Source organism: Numenius arquata, chromosome 8, assembly GCF_964106895.1.
Source record: "Numenius arquata chromosome 8, bNumArq3.hap1.1, whole genome shotgun sequence".
Lineage (NCBI taxonomy): Eukaryota > Metazoa > Chordata > Aves > Charadriiformes > Scolopacidae > Numenius > Numenius arquata.
In genome coordinates, this window is record NC_133583.1 from 4,344,560 (window position 1) to 4,367,486 (window position 22,927).

The 22,927-nt window shown below is 41.1% G+C and overlaps 1 protein-coding gene across 4 annotated transcripts in view; it reads left to right on the forward strand.

Moving 5' to 3' along the window:
- PDZRN3 (PDZ domain containing ring finger 3) overlaps positions 1–18,040 on the forward strand; it is a 141,341-nt gene extending 123,301 nt beyond the window's left edge. For 3 of the 4 annotated variants that reach the window (XM_074152853.1, XM_074152854.1, XM_074152856.1), the window contains 6 exons: positions 2,271–2,358; positions 9,956–10,054; positions 10,942–11,004; positions 11,844–11,945; positions 12,980–13,096; positions 14,043–18,040. In XM_074152853.1, the coding sequence (XP_074008954.1) occupies positions 2,271–2,358; positions 9,956–10,054; positions 10,942–11,004; positions 11,844–11,945; positions 12,980–13,096; positions 14,043–15,593 (2,020 nt within the window). In that variant the 3' untranslated portion in view covers positions 15,594–18,040. Of the gene's footprint in view, positions 1–447; positions 460–2,270; positions 2,359–9,955; positions 10,055–10,941; positions 11,005–11,843; positions 11,946–12,979; positions 13,097–14,042 lie in introns of all 4 variants that reach the window. The other variant, XM_074152855.1, reaches the window with a different exon arrangement.
- Positions 18,041–22,927: the final 4,887 nt, after the last annotated feature.

Consider the following 22,927-nt stretch of genomic DNA (forward strand, 5'->3'; position numbering starts at 1 on the left):
GTTGGAAGGGACCTTTAAGATCATCTAGTCCATACATCAACGTAACTCTGGTAAAAAACCATCACTAAACCATGTCTCTAAGCACTATGTCAGCCTGTGTTTTAAATACCTCCAGGGATGGTGCCTCAACCACTTCCCTGGGCATGTTAGAAGTAGTTCCCAAACTCACCTTTACTTGCTGGTGAACCTGGTTACGTCCCAGATATAACCAGGCTTCATACACCACTGACCATAACTCAAAACATTTTCATTTTTCCTACCCACCAGCAAGCCATTATTCACATGAGTAATGCCACTGAGTCACAACATGGCCTCATAAAGCTCATTTTTTGCTGGCATTTGATAGATAAAGTTATTGCTTCTTGTAATTCCTCTCACTGCCTCTTTGGGTTGCTTATGTTTTAACTTTCTTTTTTATGGCTGCCATAAATTGTGCGATGCTAAGAGCTGCTACATTCTGTTCCAGTGTATTAATTACTTTATTATAACCCTGCAGCGATGTTACTCAAATAAATTATTTTCTAGGACTAAAATTACTTACCAGTGCTGTCATGGATGTTTTAGAATCAAATTTTAATTATTGTTAATGGTAGTTTGATGCTTTTGTACTTACAAATAAAAATGACAATTATCTCCTGGCACACACACCCCACGCCCTCACACGCTGTTCAAGAGGAAAACGGCTCCCCCAGGATCCCATGCAAATTGCCTGTCATCTTGCCACGCACCTCCACAGGGGGAAAAAGGAAGAAATAGGATTCAAAGAACGTCTCGGTTGCCGGGTAGGAGAGCGTGGTCTGGTCTGGGCTCCTCTCTGCAACGGCTGCTCCTCTCGTGACTCTCAGTGCTGGTTACTTGAAAGGTGGTTCCATCAGGTATTACTTGATGGTCACCTATTCCCAGCCCATTGCAAATCCAAGCACAGCTGCGTGTTTTAGTGGAAATGCTTGACAAAAGACTACAGCTTTGAGCTTGTTCGCAGTGAAAAAGCACCAGGGCACAGAGCCCCGTGGAGAGGACACAGTTATTCCTAGAGCACCTATGCTGCAAACCCCCACACACGTTTGCAGGAAGGGCTTTCAGCACCTTCAACTTTCCAACTGTAAACCCAATTACATTAGGAAAACGGCAAAGATTAATCCATGATGAATCATTTAGGTTGCACCGTGCCCGCATAATACCAGCTCAGTCCTATCAAGTAGCTTCATATTGCCCCTTAATTGTTAGATTCCAACTGATGGTATCATCAGTGGCCTTCCTTGGAGCTGTAGATGTTGGGCTGAACCACACAGGTGGCCTCATGGCAATCCCTGGGTACAAGGACAGTCAGGTCACTAGTCAAGTGTCCTGTCACCCAGCAAACAGTCTTTTTTTCCTAGTGCTTCCTGTAACTTCTCCAAATTCCATTAAAATTAATCTAGCCTGCATGCAACAACTTGGGTATCTTAGCCAATTAGCAGATGCCGTTACGTAAATAGCCTCGCACTTACAAAGAAACATAGATCTAGTTAACAGAGAATTAAAGGGAGTTTACTTTCATTGCAGAAATAAAATTCCAGCATAGAAAAAAGGGATCATAAGAGCATTATGCTGCTTACAACTTCCAAAGTGTAGATAGTGAAACTGTCAAAAAGTTCAAATTGTAAAAAGCAGGATGCCAATAGTGAATGGCAATACGAAGCGGTGCATATTTAAATAACAGTTAAATCATTACACGCAGCCTGTTGCATTCAAATCACTCAATAGAATACTGTTGATCTAAACAGTTGGATTGCAAGTTATTTTTGTTTTTAAAGGCAAAGTAAAAATACCAAACAAGCAGGCAAGGAGGATTTTACTTGCATGTCTGCAAATAACCTGAGCTCACAAGTAAATAATCTAATCTTCCCTCTCATCTTGAACCCTGGCAAATACCTCCCCATTTAGCTGTCACCTGGTACCCCTTACCCTGCTTTGCCACTCTTGTCTCTATGTGTTTTTTCTCTGAAGTCAGGTTTACATTTGGAGAAAAATCATTAATAAATGGTAAGACTTTTTACAAGTCTGTCATTGATCATCAGATGCCAAATGTTTTAGGATCCTCTTATAATACATGTAATTTTTGTCTAATACACTTACTGGTCTAAATGGTATAGTGTATAGAGTTGCATAGTGTATGCAACTTCTTGCTTTGGTCGTTGGTCCATCATGTTCACAACGACTTGCTTTAAGCTTGGAGTAGATCCATATGATAAATTCTGTCCTATATATATATACCTTTTCTTCCCCAGCCATCCATCGGTGCATGAATACTATGATCCAAATGACTACATGGGAGGAATTCATCAAGAAATGGACCGAGATGAGCTGGAATTAGAGGTACTTAGTCTTTAGTAACTATTTCATTTACTGAAAGTTTAACATGTGCGTGTCGCGGGCTTTATATTGTATATAAAGTGAGAAGACATTTCAAAGCAGGTATTTGTAATAACATCGCTCATTAGTTACTCTGCAGGTTACAAACCTTACTGATATTAGTGGTGTATTTAACTATGTGCCACGGACTGATGAGCCAGATCTTCAGCTAGAAAATTAACATAAATAATGAAGTCATTGATTCCATTGATTAAATTCTGTATAACTATGCTGATTTAGCAAGTTTGCTGAGTGGCAGGACCTCTTCCACATAGTCACAATAAAAATGTGTGAGTTTCCCCTAAATATTCCCCAGCAGAGAAGCAGATGTTCTTGATCATATAATTTAGAAGTATTTTGAATTTACAAGACAAGACCAGAGTAGATATGCCACTATACTAAGATGTTCCTCCCTTTTTCATTACTGAGAAATTACATATGTATACACATAAAATTATAGATAATAAAAGTTGGACCAGTCATGAAGGTATGCAAGTCCATTTTCCTGCCAAATCCTGAAAAATCACTTGTGGTTTTAGTATTTGTATATTCCATCAGAAGTTCATCTTCAGTTTTTTCATTCTTAATTTTAATAACCTGCTCCCAACCATTCAGAGTGCAGCGTTATCAGTTGTGGGCCTTAGTTCTGCAAGATAATTAAGCAGTACTGACCCACTGAAGTGTTTTTAATCGTTTGTAATAAATAGCAGTAAAGTATCTCAGTATTTCTAAATACCTCCAGCCATGTCTGACCCAGCTAATCCATTCAAGATTATCAGGAAGCAAATAGTTTACTCTTAGCTTCCTTGCACTTCTGATTCCTTAGATCCCGGTCCTGCTAACGCTTATTTGTCAAAGCAAGCGATGCTGACCCGTCTGTAGCTCTGCCCAAATCAGTTGTAGATTTATCAACAGCTTCAATGGGAGCAGAGTTCAGTCCTTCTCTGGGCACAAAGTTGTTCCCTTCTATAAAAGTGTTTGCAGGATCAAGGACTAAAACCCCATAAAAAGTTTGCAAGCTGTTCTCAAATTCTGCAGATCTGGTAGTAATTCATCTCTGTATACAAACGCAAATCAAAGTCAGGATAAAATCAAAGTGCCAGTAAAACAAATGCTGTTTAGCAGACTTCAAGGCCTTACTTTTCAAACAAGTGCTTTTTTTTTTTTCTTTAAATAAAACCAAATACCGGATAGATTTCAGTCATAAGGGAAAATTGTAGAACAAATTACTATTTTCTCCCCGTGTCTTTTCAAAATCTATCTTTTAGGAAATCTAATATTGTGGATAGATTATATTGCTTCCATTAGAAGGTCAACCAGTTGAGCTGAAAACAGTTTAAGCACATGCGCTTCAGTAGCCAGACGTTAATATGCCTTAAACCACAGCATTAATAATTCTGACATTGATATAGTACTTAATGGCAAAAGGTGATCAGCTCAGTAACGCGGGGAGCTGAACATTAGAAAAGTCTCTGTAGCCTAATAGTATTTCTTAAAAACCACTAAAGATTCTTGTTCAAATTGTAGAGACTATGATCAATGGTAAGGTCAAAGTGCTAACAGAGACTCGACTGGCTACTTGCTTTTTTGTTTGCCTTTTGATAGATATGTTTTAAAAGACCACAAAGGCACTGTTTCATTGACTGCAGCAGGAATGTCTAAAGTAAGAAAGCCATCAAGTCAGCCTTCTGGGCTTCTATGTCCATAAAATGTGCTTTGAATTTAAATCAGAAGCTCCTCATCTAAACTTTTATGGTCTGTAACTGACTTGTTAGTGATTTGTAACAAGTAAACAAGACAAAAAGAGTGAAATACCTAAGTTCACAACAAGCTTCTAATGTAAATATCTGTAGGAAGGAATTTATGCTGGCAGTATTGCCGAGACACCAAAATTGTGTTCTCAGTTTTATCTCTCAACGTTTATCTTAAAATTGATGACTCAGAGGTAACTGCCATATATTCCCTCCTACAAAAATAAATAAATGCCATTTCTTTTCTTTTGAAGTTTACATGCCACAAGGAAAGAGGGACTAAATCCTGAACTACTATTTTATAATAAATTAAAAGTACATTCATTCTTCACAGAGGCCCCGCCAGAAGTCATTTCAGGTTCATAAAGGAAGAATAATGTCACTCCAGGATTCCCCAGCAGCGTTATGCCTTAATATGTTTATTCAAACAAGTCTGTCCAGCTGTCAGACACACAGCCCGAGCGAGGGCTTTCTCAGCATTAATTTTCTCAGATTACAAAGGAGAACATTCTACATCAAAAAGGGGGCTTGTTCTCTCACATCTGACTTTCTGTCTTTACCCCTTCCTATTTGCAACTTGTGCATAGGTCTTGTTTTCTTTCTGAGAACTGAACTCAGCTGAATGGCTAATTGAGACTAAGTACAGCTCGGAGATGAAAAACTACATGAAATCTTTGCTAATTGCTAAGAAATCTCCCTTCTGATACTCTCACTCGGTCTTGGACAGAAGTGAAGTCTTCACGTCCAAAGACTGAAGGAGGACAACAGATTCATTCAAGCAGCTTTCTGCCCTCCCAGCCCCCAGCTCACACGGTGTTCCCGGCGTGAAACCACAACAGCTGATCTGCAAAAAATGAACACGCTCAACACCAAAAGCCACGCTTCAAAATTTGAAATTAATACTCCATTTCTTTGAGGAAACAGTACATAAAAGCCGAGTGCCAGGGTTTTGAGCTCTCCCCTTTGCTTTGGTCAAAAGTTTTCTTTTACTTCTCCAAAAATGTGTTTGCAAGGGAGGGGAGGAGGCAAGAGGCAACTACCTCAACATGGGAATCAGTAGGTTCCATCACAAGCACTCTGCAATTTTTATTCCATCCTGGGTGTAAAGCATTTGAAAGCATCTTTTATGTGAATGTATTTCTTCTCCATGAAAACTCCCGCTCTGCAGGAAGTTGCACCGATCAGGAGCTTCTCAAGGCATCACTATGTCTCTGAATACAGAAGACTTCAGCCCCAGCAGCCCTGGCTCAGGCAGCGACTGAGTACATGAAGGTTTAGGAAGCAGCATCTTCCTTCAGCTTCATGACTGTACTTTCTAAGACGAGTATCTGTATATTCTTTCTTTCTTTGGAATAAATCCAAAAGACGTAAAACATTTCAACTTGCCGACCAATACTGAAAGTGTGTCCTCCCTTAGTGTTCTGGAGGACTTCAGCCTGGCCTTACCACCTCTTGCTGCATGAGAAAGGTCTTGATCATGGACCATTGGCCAATTCCGCTTGGCAAAGAGCCTGGGCATCCTTCAGGTTATCTTACTTAGACATCCTAGGCCCCTTTTCATCATGGTGAGATGCACTTTTCTCCAACCTTCCCCAGAACCTCTGACAAGTTAAGCCAGTGCAGCCTCTGTGGTCCATCAGAGAATTCCCATCACGGAGCTGGGCTGGCACAGAAATCCCCAGACAGATTTTTTACTTATTCTCTAGGTCAAAAGAATTGCAAAGAAAACCTTTTTTATAAAATTTTCTTCCCTGAAAAGTGGAGGGGTGGGGTGTTTTGCTTTTTGCCTATGTTGAAAACCACATTTACGTGAGAAGACAAACGTAGAGATCACTTTCTTTAACTTCAAGACAGCAAGAACAAGATTTTTTTCCTCCTGCTGTACCAGGATCAGTTGCCAAAAGGTACTAAGGTGGCCTCACACAGCATAAAAGGAAATAGTTATTTATATTTATTTCCCTGACATTCTTTTCTGGGTGAAACCTATTAATGGAGTAGCAAAAAAGTGGGCCCTGCTCGGGAGGTACCTCAGAAGTCAGCACAGAAAAATGCCCACCGCTTTTTACAGAGAGACACAAAAGGACAGAGTACTTCTTACGCAAGCTTTGGATAATGCTTTCTAAAGGTTTGAACGTTTTTTTTACCCACCGTTGTCCTCTCATTTCAGATTTCTACTGCTCATTTCTGTCTTCTTAGAGAAAGGACTTCGATTTTTATAAATTTGCAGGCAGGCCATCATTTTACATCAGCAGTACAATAATTCGATAATCTGTTGCAAATGAAGGATCTTCCGAGCTTAGAGAGGTTAATTTACTATTATCACTTACTCCTAATTCATTATTATGAGCGGTTGCAGGTATAATGTCATAGAGCATGTTCATTTCTTCTTGTCTTGCTATAAATGCCATATGGATTTCAGTAACTGGCTCTCTGAGCCCCTCTTGGCTCTACATTTGATCTGGAGCCAATAATCTTTCAGACAGTTCTCTTGTGCAGATGCTGTTTTGAAATCGCATACAACAACTTCTCTGGAACATCTCTCCAAATGTCGCTTCTACCTGATCTAAAGAAGCAGATTTTAATTATCTGTGCGTGTTAAAATTATATCGCTTATCTCTTTGGAGAGGTGAGGGGGGGAGCATCTGTCATTCTGATTGGCCAATCAGGCCCAAACCACGACATACAGGAATTTTTTACATTTATCATATTAACGCACCCCAATATTACCACACTCTGTGGATACCACCGTTCTCTGCTACCTCGGTTCTGCAGATCTAGCCCAGGAGCTGAATGGCTTCAGCGCCTCCCTTCGCAATGGAGGGGGCTGATTCGTTTCATACTGTTTTACACAGAGTTCACAGCAATACTATCTGAGCCCCAGCTGAGCACTGAATATTCTCTCATCCCAAGACCGTACAGGTCACTGGACTCCTCAGAACGAGCTGGTGTCTGGCAGGGTCCCTGGAAGGGGTCAGGGGGCCGCTGTGCTCCCAGGATCAGGCCCTCGGGCTCACCAGAGCTGCCACGCTGAAGCCAGAGGAATAAGAAACAGCAAGCCCAGCGGCACTGCAAGCACGTGAACTTACACCTTCAAAGTTCTCTAGGCCCATATTAATTCCTAGAGTTTAATTAATTCCTGGTACAATTACTGAAGATACTGTGTATCCGTCGTTGCCGATGCCAATTTTCTGTTCTGATTTTCCCTTTCATGTATCTGGGCATTACACAGACTCTACTCTGAACACGGGAAGTAATCTTTGCTTTGAAGACTCTGGAGTTGGTTCTTCAACTCCAACTGGAATTGCACACTTTTATCTCTCAAATATTTCAAACCTTTATGATTATATTAAAACTTCATTGATGCAAAGACCCACAGAAAGCAGCTGTTCCTATCTTTAAGTACACAAAATTATCATATCTGGGTAGCATCAAACCCACTTACTCTTTTCCTACCCAGGACTAGAGGGATTGTACCCAAGGGTAAGTCTGTCAACTAATTACTCATAGAAATTCAGGTTCTAAACACCTGCTCTAAGAATTTTTTGTTTACTTTAGCTTTTTCCTGCTTTATTTGTGAGCGTGTTTTTGAACAATATGTTTCTGGTTTCCTTTTAAAATATATAATGTTGAATTTACCACATGATTTATTACCTTTAGTATATCACAGGTGCATTTTAAATATAAATCCATCCTTATTTTTTAATTATAATAAAATACTTCATAGTTGTATACTGTTGGAAAACCACCTATTGTTATTCAAAACACGCAGCAGGTAAGAATGAAACTAACAGCTTGTTCCCTCCCGTTCTCCCGCTCCGAAAGGTGCCGGCAAGTGTTTATGGTTACATAGGATGTATTTAAATAATGGCCAAGGTCACTGTGCTTTTTTTGTTGTTATTTTTTGTGAGGTTTTTTAACATTATATATAAATTTTCACTACCAGTATGACAAACAGTATAATGAGCTACAGCGCTAGTTTCTTGCCACTATTTCATTGCCACGTTTTCAAATGAGTAAACTATATAAAAACTTTCCTCAAGACATGAAATCTTTTTGTTGAAGCGTGCAGAAAATACGGGAATCATCCGAGGCCTGAATTAGGCCCAATGCACAAATTCCCACCTTGCCCCCAGTTCGCACCATGATTAAATGCAGGATAAACGCACTGACTGCAGTGGCGTTCCCAAGGATCAAATGAGATCAGAATCGAATCCACTTTGTCTCATCTTTTCTTCTGAAGAATTTCCATCTCCTCTCTAGAAAGCCCCAAAAGCTTTAGAAATCTGAAAAAAACCCCACTATTAGAGCATTGTATTCAACCCTTTAAGTAACAAAAGAGGGAGAAAAAGAGCAGCGGTTTACCATAGATACTATTGATTGAAACCATTTAAATACCATCTGAAATGTCACGGACATTTACAGCCATGAGTCTTTTTTTTAAAAAAAAAAAGAAATTACGCATGTTGACAAGTAAATAACATGAGATTGCTGATCTTGGCAGCTGTCATCTAGACATGCCAATAAATTATTCATATCAGCTTGTTTTATTGTCTTGCCCCTTACAAATGGCACAGCGCCGGTCAAAACAGAGAGACGTTCAGGAATAATGAGTTATCAGGACTTTTCCCCTGGAACAGACAGGTCCAAGCACAAGCGCATAGTTCAGGCTCTGCCCTTGGGCTGGGATAGCCCTCGGATCCCATGCGGGCTGTGTCCTCTTTCCCGCCCCATGTCCCTTTGTCCCCTCTGCCTGGTCCTGACTCTTTCTCTTCGCAGCAACGGGGCTCAAGTTTCACAGCCACCACCTCCGTCCTGCCCGGTGTTAGCCCTTCCATTGCTATTGCACCTCTACCTATGAAGAAACGTCCTTCCCCCCTGCAGCAGCATCCTCAGGATGGACACAGCAGTGGCAATAAGCTGGTTAAACCCATCCTTCGGCTCCTGGGATGTCCCTCAGAAGCAAGAAGGCAAAGCTGAGAGATGCCACACGGATGGTTACACAGACTGTGCCCCAGCCAGGAGCATCCCACAGCTCACGGGCATCTCCGCGGATTTTACAACCCCTTTATACCAACCAGTACCACAGAGCAGCAGCAAACGTAGGAAAAAAAAAACAACCCATGTGAAATCCTCATGGCAAAAAAGCATAGAGGAAGAACATAGATTTTTAAGATGGCTTAAATGTCTCCAAGACTAACAAGACCACCAAAGAGCACTAGAATGATAAACCATGACCTGCTGAAACCAAACCCTTGCAAGATACTGAAGCGCTTATTATATTTCTATTACCAATAGTGAATGCTTTGCTGACAATATATTGATTTTCAGTCTCACTTTTGAGAAATTTATTACATCATTTCAGGAGAATTACACGAGTTAATGTAATAGAGTATTATATTTTTCTCTGAAAAGCCAGAAAATTTCCCTACTTATAAGGAAATATATGTCAGCTGTGGCAAATATTGAAATCATACTTTATAAGTATTTCAGCATTTGAAGACTTACTACTACATGAAATATAGGTAATTTTTCTTCTTTAAGATCAATAAAAGGTCTGTTTTCAAAATGACTTCATATTGATTGAAGGGTCAAAAATGCCCCAGGTATTGATTCTCTGCATATAATCACGTTTTGCTCAGTAAGTTAACCTCGTCTACAAGTGAAATGAAAAGAGATCCACTCTATCACTTAAGCAAAATATTTTCATTGCATTTGAAAAATTGCTTCCATCAGTCACCAGTGTCTCACTGAGAATGCATTTTCTTTTCTTTTTTCTTTTTTTTTTCTTTTTTTTTTTTTTTAAACCTCAGGAAGTAGATTTACATAGAGTGAACAGCCAGGACAAGCTTGGCCTTACTGTGTGTTACAGAACAGATGATGAAGATGACATGGGTATTTATGTGAGTGAGGTAAGATGGAGCTGATTTCCATAAGATGCAATTTGTCTTTTAAACTGCAGCGTTGGGCATTTAAGACATTTGTCTTCTGTTTGTACCACGTTCAAAAAACAACCAGAATGCAGTAATTGGAAGAAATCTAATTATTTTTCCTTTTTTCCAAACTGAATGAAATCCTATACCCAGTGAAGTCAAACTTCGTTATATTAACATTTAGTGTTCATTTTTCCCCTAACACAGTCTGAGCGTTCGATTTCAGATGATGTTTTCAAAGTATTTTTATTATACTCTCTCTTTAATTTTTGTTCTCAATTATTCCGGAAAAAATATAAATAAATAATAAAAAAAAACCCCACACATCATTATTTGCAAAGATTTGGAGCCTGTTTGTCTCTCTTTGCTCCTTTCATGAAATAAGTAGCATTTAATACATAATTTTTTCATCATGCAGATATATTTCAAATTAGTAGCAGCAGTTTGGGGAAAGAAACTCATAATCAAATCTAAAATCCTCCCTTAAAACGCATCACTTAGGAAATAATCCTGTTCTATTTGCAAAAACTGGTTCTAATCAGAGCACTGCGTTGTAAAGCAAAATGTTAAATTATGAGGTAACTCGATCTCACGCAAACAAGATAAACCTACGTTCTCTGATGAGGCAACTCAGGAAGAAACGTTTCGGTTTTGACTTGATCGTTTCAATTTTCATTTCACTTTGTCTGACATAAGAAGGAAAAGTCCTGCAATCACTAAGCAGGACGTAACAACCACAGATACAGCAGCAATGATGGATGCACTGGCTTCCAGCATCAGTCCTATTACCAGTTCTGGGTTTACGATGGGAAGTAAATTCCGAGCTCTCAAACCTCCAAAGCACTCACGGTTCTCTTCTTCTGTAGATTGATCCCAACAGCATTGCTGCAAAGGACGGTCGACTCCGAGAAGGGGATCGCATTATTCAGGTACGCGTGTAAATGGTTGTAAGTCTGCTGCCACACTATAATCTACTGTGATGTCTTTATTTCAGTATAATTTTTACAAATCATTCCCTTCAGACTGGTATTCATACGCTTCCTTTTAACTTTCTGTGGATATCTCCCTTTCCTCTGTCATATCTCAGTCACGTTTTGACAGTCCTGGCCAGGTAAAGCCCTATGTTGGCCCAACTCTGCAGGCTAAGCGTTTTGTCAGCAGATGTCATCTGTTCCCAGCACATACTCTGATCCACTTCCACTTTTAAATCTTCCTTCTACCACAGAAATCCTCTTATTTTGGCCCAAGTAATTATTCCTCTTTGCAGAATCTCTCTGGGCAGCCCTATTTATTCACAGGGATTTATTCACAGTAGTCATTCAGCAAGGCTGAACACCCAGTGGCATGTGCCAGAATGAGTTGTCTCCCAAACACAACGATCCTCCACCACAGGGGCTTTCTCAGAAGGGGTCTCCCTTCTGCAGATACTAACGGGAGGAGACATCCACATCCCACCCAGTCTCTGGGAGCAGCATCCACAGCCTCACCTGTCCCACAAAGGCATGTTCCTGTTCCTCCCCACCCACCAGACCTGATGTTGCGATTCTGCTCCTGCCCAACTCTCCTTCTCCAGCTTCTCTCCTCGTAACAAGGCTCTGCACATCACGCGCAGCTTCGCCTCTCCAAACCAACACTTGCCCAACACTTGTTTGGACAGGGACCGTGCCTGGCCTGTGTTTCTCCAGCCATGCCACTCTGTAGAACTCATCTCAGCAGCATTTAAGTGTTCCTACAAAAGGATTTCTTTCTGTTGCTCTTTTCTTTAAAGATTAATGGCATAGAGGTGCAGAACCGAGAAGAAGCCGTTGCGCTTCTCAGCAGTGAAGAGAGCAAGAATATCTCCTTACTTGTTGCAAGACCAGAAATTCAGGTACGTAGCAAAAAAAACCCACCCTTCTCTTGAGCCTCAGTTAAAAGAGTTGCTGTTTTGTAGAAAGCAGTTAGTATCTTTTTGAAGAATTTTAACGTACCCAAATCTACCTAAAACCTTATTATATAGTTTGACTGGACATATATATGGTCTAAAATAATGGAATTCAGCAACCACATTATATATATATATTTTATATTAAAGCTTAATTAGACATTCAGGGATTTATATATGCTGCAATTCTATTACAAACATCAGTGTGAGGTATTATGGATGGTTTGAAGCCATAGCTTTGAAGACCACACTGAACTCTCATTCCTATAGCTATCGATTCATTAAAAAAAACTATTATTTAGCCCTTTATACACCATCTCTTAATGTAGTTAAATGCTGTCAAGAAGCATCCTAGGCTGTAAGGGAAGGTTGAACCAGATCCCTTTGTAGAGCAGGGATTAGCACAACAAAGATGTTGAACATACAGCCATGAGCGCTGTTGTTTGATCTCTCTGCTCCTGGTGCTGGGAGAGCATCCCTTGCCCACCCACCTGCAGACACGGAGTCAAGTTCACGACCAGCCTGTTTGCTTACATGTTTCTGAGCTTTCCCTTGGGGATAATTGAGGTTGGGAGTAAAAATTCTTACAGACACCTCGTCAGCATTTTTCCCTCCGGCCCTTGATGCTGCCTCGCCAAGTGGTGCATTCAAGCTGTGGGCTTTTGGGTGTTTCTATACATCCTAATCAAGTCGCACACAAAGCAGAACAGCCCCAACTCTTAGAATTATTTCCATAGATGAAAAGGCTGGGTTTTTTTTTATATATATAAAGGCTGCTGAAAATAAAAGCTTGCTGCTGGAGGTGGAGGCAGGACAGTACATACCCACACTTAGCACAAGGAGACGTGCTCCTTCCCAGGACACAGGAGAGACTCTCCTAAGATTTCCCAATCACTTTTCACAAAGAAAGAACATAATTTATGTCAGTCTTCATTCCTTTGACAACATTTGGTTTGGTTTTTCTCTCCCTTTCCACATAGCTGGATGAAGGATGGATGGATGATGACAGAAATGATTTTCTGGATGACTTACACATGGACATGTTAGAGGAACAGCACCACCAGGCAATGCAATTTACCGCCAGCATGCTTCAGCAGGTACTGCCCTTCTGCTGTGCCATGGTGTCAAAACTTCACCTTCCACTCAATATTCCAATATTGAGCTTGACTGAATACACTTAGTGTCCTGAATGATGATCGAGGCAAAAGGACTCTCTGTAAAATCAAGTTTTAAAATGTTACTTTTTGATTTTGCCCCTTACAACAACATGATCACAGTTCCTTGAAATGCACCGTTCTGGCTGTGGTCACTGAGAGAAGTCCAAAGTAGGTGTGTGGGAGATATAGCAGGCAGAGAGCTCACTCATAAAATTCCCTATTTGATATGCCTGCACATACTGAAAACAGCCCGCTTCCTGAAACCTTATAATCCAAATGGAGAACTCAGGCAAACGAGTGAAATAAGGTCTATATATAGGGAGAAAGGCAAAGAAAAAGGCTTTTCATAGCAAAGTTTATGCAGGGCCACAGATTTGGGCCTGTATTCCCCATCACGCTGCCGTCATTAATGCAATCATACAAGTTCATTAATAGTTTTTCAGTTTTTGTCTAGAGTTCTTCTAGAGTTTTCTAAAACTCTACATCCTCTGTGGCATCCACAATTTTTGAAGAGACATATTCTCACTTTGGCACCGCAGTAAAACTGGATACTTTTGTGCCCTTAAGTGGGAGAAGAAACATTTGGAAAATGTGAATTCTACCACTGCTGCTCTATAACTGAAAAGCAGACCTCGGGTTCTTCTGGAAAAGCCATCCACGGCAGGCTGTGCTTTGGGTCACCATTTCTATGAGTTCTTGATAATATTATTTCCATACAAGTAAAAGACAAAGATGCAGAAAGTGTAACAAGTGACAGATTAAGAAAACTACTAAAAACTAAAATCTAACTAAAACCTAAACTAAAACTACTGAAAACTAAACACCCTGAAATATTTTATGTCCTTGCCCTAATTTTCTCTTTCTGTCTTTTGATTTTTGCTGTTAGAAGAAGCACGAGGAGGACGGAGGTACCACAGATACAGCCACTATTTTATCTAACCAGCACGAGAAGGACAGCGGCGTGGGGCGCACTGACGACAGCACTCGCAACGACGAGAGCTCCGAGCAGGAGAACAACGCGGACGATCACACCACCTCCTCCAACACTTTAGGGAGCCAGAAGAAGCTGACGTACAGCCACGACACCCTGGGAAGCGGCGATATGCAGTTCAGCAACGAGTCATTTATCTCGGCCGACTGCACAGACGTCGACTTCCTTGGCATCCCCGTAGACGAATGCGAGCGATTCCGGGAACTGCTGGAACTGAAATGCCAGGTGAAGTCTGCCAACCCTTACAGTCTGTATTATCATAACAGCACGCTGGATATGAGCAAAAGCGACCAAGAAAGTGTTGACAGAGAGCTGGAGATGCTGAATGAGGAGCTGCGCAATATCGAGCTGGAGTGCCTGAATATCGTGAGAGCTCATAAAATGCAGCAGCTCAAGGATCAGTACCGGGAGCCCTGGATGCTACACAACAGCGGGTTCCGCAACTATAACACGAGCATCGATGTTCGCAGGCACGAGCTCTCAGACATCACGGAGCTCCCCGAGAAGTCTGACAAGGATAGCTCGAGTGCGTATAACACGGGGGAGAGCTGCCGAAGCACACCGCTCACGCTGGAGATCTCCCCTGACAATTCCCTGCGCAGAACTGCAGAAGGCATCAACTGTCAAGGTAGCGAGGGGGCAGTGGCATATAACGTCTCCCAAAAGAATTTATTTGCTAGCTCAGAAAGCCATGAATCCAGCACTGGTAAATGCCACGCCTCTGCTAAAGATCCCGACCTCGGCAAGCAGCTGGAAAGCAAGGAGAGAAAAGCCAGTGATGGAAGTAAAAGCCCTACTCATGGTCAAAAACCTTCAGGTTCCTACGTCTCCCCGTACCATCACTCTCCATACAAGCATGCTCATATTCCTGCCCATGCCCAGCACTATCAGAGCTACATGCAGCTGATCCAGCAGAAGTCAGCGGTGGAGTACGCACAGAGCCAAATGAGCCTGGTGAGTATGTGCAAAGACTTTAACTCCAGCCAGAGCGAGCCCAGGATGGAGTGGAAAGTCAAGGTCCGAAGCGATGGGACCCGCTACATTACGAAGAGGCCGGTGAGGGACAGGCTGTTGAGAGAACGTGCCATAAAGATTAAGGAGGAGCGCAGTGGTATGACCACCGACGACGATGCCATAAGTGAAATGAAGATGGGTCGTTACTGGAGCAAGGAAGAGAGGAAGCAGCATCTAGTGAAAGCGAAGGAGCAGAGGAGGCGGCGTGAGTTCATGATGCAGAGCAGGTTAGATTGCTTAAAGGAACAGCAAGGTGCAGAAGAAAAGAAAGAGATGAACATCATTGAACTGAGCCACAAAAAAATGATGAAGAAGAGAAATAAAAAGATATTTGACAATTGGATGACAATCCAAGAACTGCTAACCCATGGAACAAAGTCACCAGATGGCACACGGGTGTACAATTCCTTCCTGTCAGTGACTACTGTATAATCACCATTGCTAAATTATGTACATAAACCACTACCATTGGGGTAGAAATCAATGCCTCGTTCAATGTGGCAAGATTTTTGTATATAAGATACAGTTCATCGAGTTTATAGTTCAAATACTGAACTCTACAACTGTGGGTGCCGGGCTCTCCGTTCGGAAGCGGAGAGGAAGCTCGCCCGTCTCCTTCAAAGGCAATATTAGCAGTGCTTTTTGGAATACTGATTGTACTTTTTTACTTGTTACCTTTTACATGAAGTGTTTAAATATCAGAAATGTATTAACCATACTTACACAGGTAATTTGCTTAAACTATATTCATATTAAAAGGTACCCGTGCTTTTCTTTACCTAAAAAAAAAATAATGCAAAAAGCCCACGAGAGCAACTGCACATACGTATTTTTTGTGAAACCATATTTTGTGATATTATTTTGCTGTTGTTCACTTCTACACAAGAGTGCTGTTTATCAATATTTAGCTCAAGGTTTAAACTCAGAATTAGAGTCATTCTCTTGTAATATTGAACATTTATCAAACAGCAGTTTTTAGAGTTATGCTCAACATTTAAACATTTTTCTTTTTAAGGTTTCTGAAGAAAGTATATAGGTTTCATCTGAAAAGCCTGAAGCAAAGTACGCTATACTGCAGCTTTAAAGGATTTTAAAGCATGTTTGCAAGTGTTGCAACCTATTGAAAAAATGTGCATGTACAGCTAATTTGTTTATATAAGACAGTTTGTGGAATTTGAAAGGCCCATGGTAGTAACTGTTTGCTTTCTAGATTTGAATGTATTGAATTATAAAAGCAGTTTCATGAAATCATCATTAGCTACAAACGTTAACAAGTAAAATGAGGTAAAATAAATTATTGTTTTATATTTCAAACTATTTTAAATTCTTTGCACTGCCTTCTGGTTTCACCACGTAGAGTATTCTTTCCTGGAGGGTAGCTCCTGCGCTGTGGGAATGCCTGGACAGCCTTCCAGAGTCCAACCTAACGGAATTATCTGCATCCTGACTTTGGGGGGAATTTGGATTGAGGTTTTCTTGAGGGAAGGAGAGATGAAGGGAAGAGACAAGAGAGAAGTATGAGAAATACACGAGGGTAGAATCAAGCAATGTGTATCCAACTCACAAGGCATTTCAGATGATCTGTAAATGAGAAATGGGACTTCTACTCTCCTGTTCTGCTTTGTTTCATGGTATCTTAATGGTATATAAAACCAACTTGAAAGCTTCAGTGACAGTCGGCATTAAAAACAGACAATACATAAATTAAAGCATGTATAAATTAAAAGAGACGGTAAAAAAGACAAAAACTAAATGTCAAAGAGGTGTCATGCTCCTTTTCTTGCTTTCTCTTTCTAATTAAGAAGTCAGATATAAATTGGAATATTCTGCTGCATTAAGTAATGTAGACTCATTACGAATAGCTCCCAGATTCTCCATCCCTTTTCTCTTGCCCCCACAGAAAACTTGCTCCCAGACCCTTCCCAGTTTTTGTTCTGGACTCTTCTGTCTTAACTGTACAGAGCAAAAATTATAATCTTAATGACAGAAGTGTAAAGTTGGAAGGGAAGAGATTAAGAGGTTATCAGTCCCTATTTTGTCTACTATAAAGAAGTAAATAACAGATTTGAGGGTTTTCCCACTCCCTTTGTGGACTAGCACTGAATTAGCATTGAATGTGCATCCACCGTATTGCACAATAAACTCTTTTACAGACCGGAAAATGCATCTTCAGCCCGCATAAATTGTCACTGTCCCTCGAAATCTGGCGCTCATGTCAATAACCCTCTGTGAATTTATCTTCAAACAATGGTTTCCTTTGGGATAACATACTAGTCCTACTCCACTCTATGAAAGATTTTCTGTCGACTTTGTTAGAGCTAGGATTTCACCAGACACACTGCCAGCCATTATCATCACAAGTGGTACAGCAGGAAAAATACAGGATTTTCACAACACACTGCCTTCAACACAAGACACTCGCTGTCTCTGGCTCAAATCTGCTTTACTCCGAGTTCATATTCTGTTCATCCCAACTGCAGGTGTGAGTGCCATAGCAAAACACAGCCTCTCCTAAAGTCCAGAGATTCAGATTCACAAGCAGAGCTATGATTAGTGTGGAATCACAAGCCTTAACCCAGGCATGAAAAGAGATTTAAGCCATCTTTAGTCTACCTGGAAATACCAGAGTAAGATTTGAAATGCTCTAAAGAGAAAGAATTATCATCATCATCATCAATGTGTTCTTCATAAAAACAGGCTCCTTTGGAATAAATTCACAGGTAATGGTTCCTTTAGACATCGGTATATAAATGCTGAGCATTGTATGCGTGTGTGTAACAGCAGAAACGTATTTGGGAATTTGAGTGTGATGTGTAGAAATTACACCAAAGCATCAACAGTATAAAATTTACAGTCTTTATGATGTTGAAATAAAATTACTGGCCAAGAATTATTCTCACACCTTTGAGTTTTTTCCTCACTAAACATTTGTTATTTTTCTCAGTTAAAAATCACCTCTCTCCTTTAATATTATGATTTATTAACTAGCATCAGTTCACAGAATCTATCGGTTATCCTGGAAATCCAGGCAAAAGCTTTGCAAACAACAGGTTTTCCTTTGCCTTTCTCAGTTATCACACACCCCTTTTCATTGCCTCATCGAAGTACGTGATGTGGTGTTGAAAAGGGAGATTTGGGGTCTTTTTAATGCTTGCAAGGAAACATTAGATATTACCATGATGTTAGTCCAAACCTGACTTCATTACAGTGAACTGAATCAGACCAGAAAGCAGCCTTTGGTGCCTAAGAGGAAATATTTCATCCAACAGCTTTTCTAAAAATTGCATTATAGAACATGCCCCCGTGCTTAAAAGACAACTGAAAGTGTTGTTCTAGTTGCCTACAGGACATCTCACGCAAGAAATCTCCATGCAGCAGTGGCGATTGGGTCTCCTGTCTCGCTACAGGCTTTACCCAAAACCCAGCGCTCTCCACTAACTCCTCCACAACCCTGCAGGGCAACAAGTGCCACCCTCAGCCTGGCCACAGGGGCCCGTCCCACAGCAAGATGCTGACTCAATGTGGTGGGTTCACCCTGGCTGGACACAGCGTCAACACCAGTCAGCACTGGGAGGTGTGCTCCTTCCATTGAGAAAGTTCATTCCAAGGGTTTTCGGAAGTTCATTTGAACCTGGAAGGAACTAAAGGGAGTGTTGCTCGCCTGGAAGTGTAAATCTTGACTTCCACCCTCCTCGTTTTCCCTTCCTCCTCAGCCACTTTACTGAGTGTAATCTGAAGCTTGGGTGATAACTGAGCCCAGTGAGAAATCCTAAATACACAGAGGGGGAACAAGCAATTGCCAAGAAGCCTGAGAGGTTTTGCCAGAGCCTCTCACGGAGCTGGTGAGCGCAGCTCCCTGGAGGCTCCATCGCAGCCGTTATTGATTCTGGTTGTCTCACACCCCGTCTCCACTTTTGCCGTGGCACCAGTACAAGAGATTACAGACCAACACCTCCGTCCCCATCCCTTGCCTTTTTCCTCTACAGCAAACCAGAGATGTAAACAGGACACCCTGGGTACAGGTTGGTGTGGAATTTGACCTGATTCTTTACAATAAAAATCGGCTCCGTGTCAAACTGGGGTCAGTTTCCCCAAATTGCAGAACGTCTCCCAGACGTAAGATCTATAAAAATGTAAAATACTTATTTGCAAATAGGGTTTAAATCAGCGTGGAATCACCCGGTTTAGAGGCGCACTGAAATGGGAAAGCCCTGAACCAAACCTAACAGCATTTTTTTGTAAATTAAAAGAAGAGAACTTGCACATTAGGGATGGCAAATAAAATGAGGTAAGACTACATATTGCCTAGGGACTACTGGTTGGAGAACTAATTAGGATTATAAACTGAAAGTATGTAAATTAACCAAATATAATTATCTGCTAGTGGCCTTTGGAAATAGGTTACAGGATACTTGTTAGCAAAATTGCTCAAATGCCTGGAAGCCATACAAAACAAGCCATAAGCAAATTAAACTCCTCTTTTTGTTTTATTTTCAATTGTTTTTTAAGGCAGTTGTTGTATTAAGGATTTATTGGAACATAAACTAATTAGAGAGAAAACTCAAAAAACAGAAGTAAGACGGAAACTGTCACAGCAGATGCTGTACCTCCATCCCGAGGCCCCCGGTTTCATTAAACGTAAATTCTTGAATGTGACAAAATAGCAAGGATTCTGCTTGGGGTTTCATCCCAGCAGCTTCATTTCTGCAACAGAACAGCTTCTGTGAGCTCCAGCCAGAGTTAATCTGGAAGGGTGGTGGGTTTCTTCAACGAGTACAGCTTCTCAGCTACACAGGGTTGGTGAGGAGGTGTTCACTGTTCAAACGCAAACATACAGAATTAATGCCCCTTTTCTCCAAGCGTCTGTCATGACACAAAGTAGTACGAGATTCAAGGGCTTCTCTGGGGAAAGCTGCTCACTCCCAGTTCATGTCATCAGAAACACAAGATCGGCCACTGGAAAGACTAATGGTAGTCGAGACAGTGGTATATATTATACATCAAAAAAAAAAATAAAGGGGGGGGTCACATATAAAGGTTGGCTGGGCTGATTTCATGCTCAAGCATGAGGTTTTTAGTACACGGGCCTGACACAAAGCCCACTTACGTGATCTGAGAGACTCCAAGCAATCTCAGATGATTAGAAAACGGACTATTAGCTTACATAGTTAATCACCCTAAACTGTACTAGTGAAGGATATGAAAAGAGCCATCACAGCTTTGCATATTGGAACAGGACTCGATTTTCTGCTGCTAACCGTACCTCCCACATGCCTTCCAATGGTCACTGCTTAAAAAAGTACTAATCAACCCACAGCCCTGCAAACATACCCATCACCCCAAGCTGGATCCCTCCTGAAGCTCCAGGAGATCTGTGTCAGAGCTCATACTGCAAAATTAATTATGGAACTATTTCTGTTGCAGGACTGATCATAATGGGCAGGTTCACGATTTGGTATGCACCACTGAGGAGCATTCTTGTGTCAATTCCTCCTCTCAGTTGGGTCCTAGAGCACCTTGCTGGAATTCTAAAATGCCCAAAACACTGGAAACATCCTCATTTCTGCAGCATAAAAAGATGCAATTGCCTGCTCCAAAAACTTGGTAGAAAACACAAAACCAAAATTAATGAAAAGCTACTGGATTCAATCTGCCAGTTTTGAATATTTGGAATTAAAGCTTCATCTGACTTCTGTTACCTAAATTAGACATGGACATCATGGATTGAAGAGCATAATTGCAAAGCTCTTTGCTCATCAAGTCCAAAGTAGAACAAAGTTCTACCAGTTTCCTATGAAAAACTGTGTCATCTTCTGAGAGACAGACTGTTTCTTAGACGAGATTTAACCAAAGCAATTATTAATGAAAATAACGACCTGGTAACAATGCTCCAATTAGTGTTTTAATTTACGAAAATATAATGCCAATATTATAAAAATCAGTGTAGCTCCACTGGAGTCAAAGCCCACATAAAAATCTGGGCTGATATTCTTACTATTTCCTTCTATGCAACAACAAAGTAATTTTTAAAAGCTAACTCAATTTCTCCAATACCTTTTTCAAGCACCTGTATGCAGACATGAAAATCAAGTTAAAGCAAGTCCAAACAGCCCATACCTATTTCTCCCAGCAGATGATGTTGGCCTTAGGTCATGAGCTTCTTGCACCCTACTCCCATCTCCCCCCTTTCTGGGAAAAATGAGTCAGCTAAGTCAGAAAGGGAGCAGAAGGAATAATCCCCACAGTCTGTCAGTTGGGTCTGGGCCCAGCTATGACTAGGGATCAATTAAATTTGCTGGAAATTACATACGTAATGCACACACATACAAAAAAAAAAATAAATGCCAAGTCTGTCTCTGCTTCTGTGTTTTGATTTTGTGTTTAGTTATTAAGGTCCAAAAATGGACCTAGTCCATCTCACATGATTTAAGCACATAGTATTTCATGTTAAATTATAAATCTGCTGTGTTGGGACTAGGAAAATCCCCTAAGGACTGGAAATGTCTGCATTTCCATGGCACAAAAAGATTAAATGGCTTGTTCTGAAACCCAGGTAGGAGATTCTATTATTAAAAAAAAAAACCCAACCCTAAAGAACAGCAATTGCCCAGAAACAAGGGGTTGAAATGAAAATGCTGACAAATCCTAAACTGCAGAACTGCAAAAGGGCACCCAGCTTGGGTGGCTGGGTCATGGACCGCTCACTCTGGCCAGCAGAGAACACTTGGTCTGTCCTTTCAGATAAGTTTGCCAGGGAGGAACTTTAAAGGTAATTTCTTTGACAATCCATCCTTTTTATGTTAAGCAACGGCAGGACCATGCAACAGGGAGCCCCATTAATTGAGAATAAGAATTTCTCTGTAAAAGTGAACTTTTGTTGACCTTCTCTCAAAGAAAATACTTTATCATATTGGAGCGCGGGCCTCCCAGGTGTCACGGCGAGGCTCGGACCAGGCGGGATTCCATTGTCCCTATTAGGAGAGCTAGCTTTGATTTTCGATAATCCATCCTTCGGCTTAGCTGGGCTTTGTTAGCTTAGAATGCCACAAACAAAGACTCCCCAAAAGGCAAATCCAGCTATAATAGCTTAATAAAAGTAAATCAAAAGGCTGCAAATTGAAGGTACCTAAGGTTTGTCCAATTTCTGCTTAGCTCCAGTTAAATGTAGGCATCCACCATTTAGTGGTCCCTAGGGCTCGAGGCAGCAGCCAAAATAAAAGCAGTAAGGTCACATCCAAATAATTTCCACAAGAAACACGATTCAGTTACGCCGTAAGGTCCAGCAAACGCAGACGCCAAACGTAACAAAAAACAAAGCCAATTCTACAAAGCTATTCCAGAAAACGCTTCTCTGATCTGACGCATTTGAGCTCTCATTCAGAGGAACTCCACAGGCCCCTCTCCACAAACTGAGCTCAAGGCAGCGGCAAGCACTACATGATCGTTTGGTAATGAGCCGATGAGCCTTTTTCAGTATTTCCATCCTAAAGTCATCAAAAACTGTCTCTGGTAAGGAAAGACTGACCCTTGTTACATGTCCAACCACACAGCTTTCTCCTGTGTCAGTGTTTTTGAATGAGGCTAAAAGTTTTTGCTTCATTTATTCTTTCCTTCATGTCCCAGTCCTGCAAGGCTTTTAATTAAGCGCCCTAAGTACTAAGCTTTCCTAATGCGAACAATGGCAGGGTCTCGGTTTTTAGAAAGGTGACGTGAGTGGCCCTTGAGGTGCGGGACAGGGCAATGCCTGTATTAGCAGCATCCTCTGG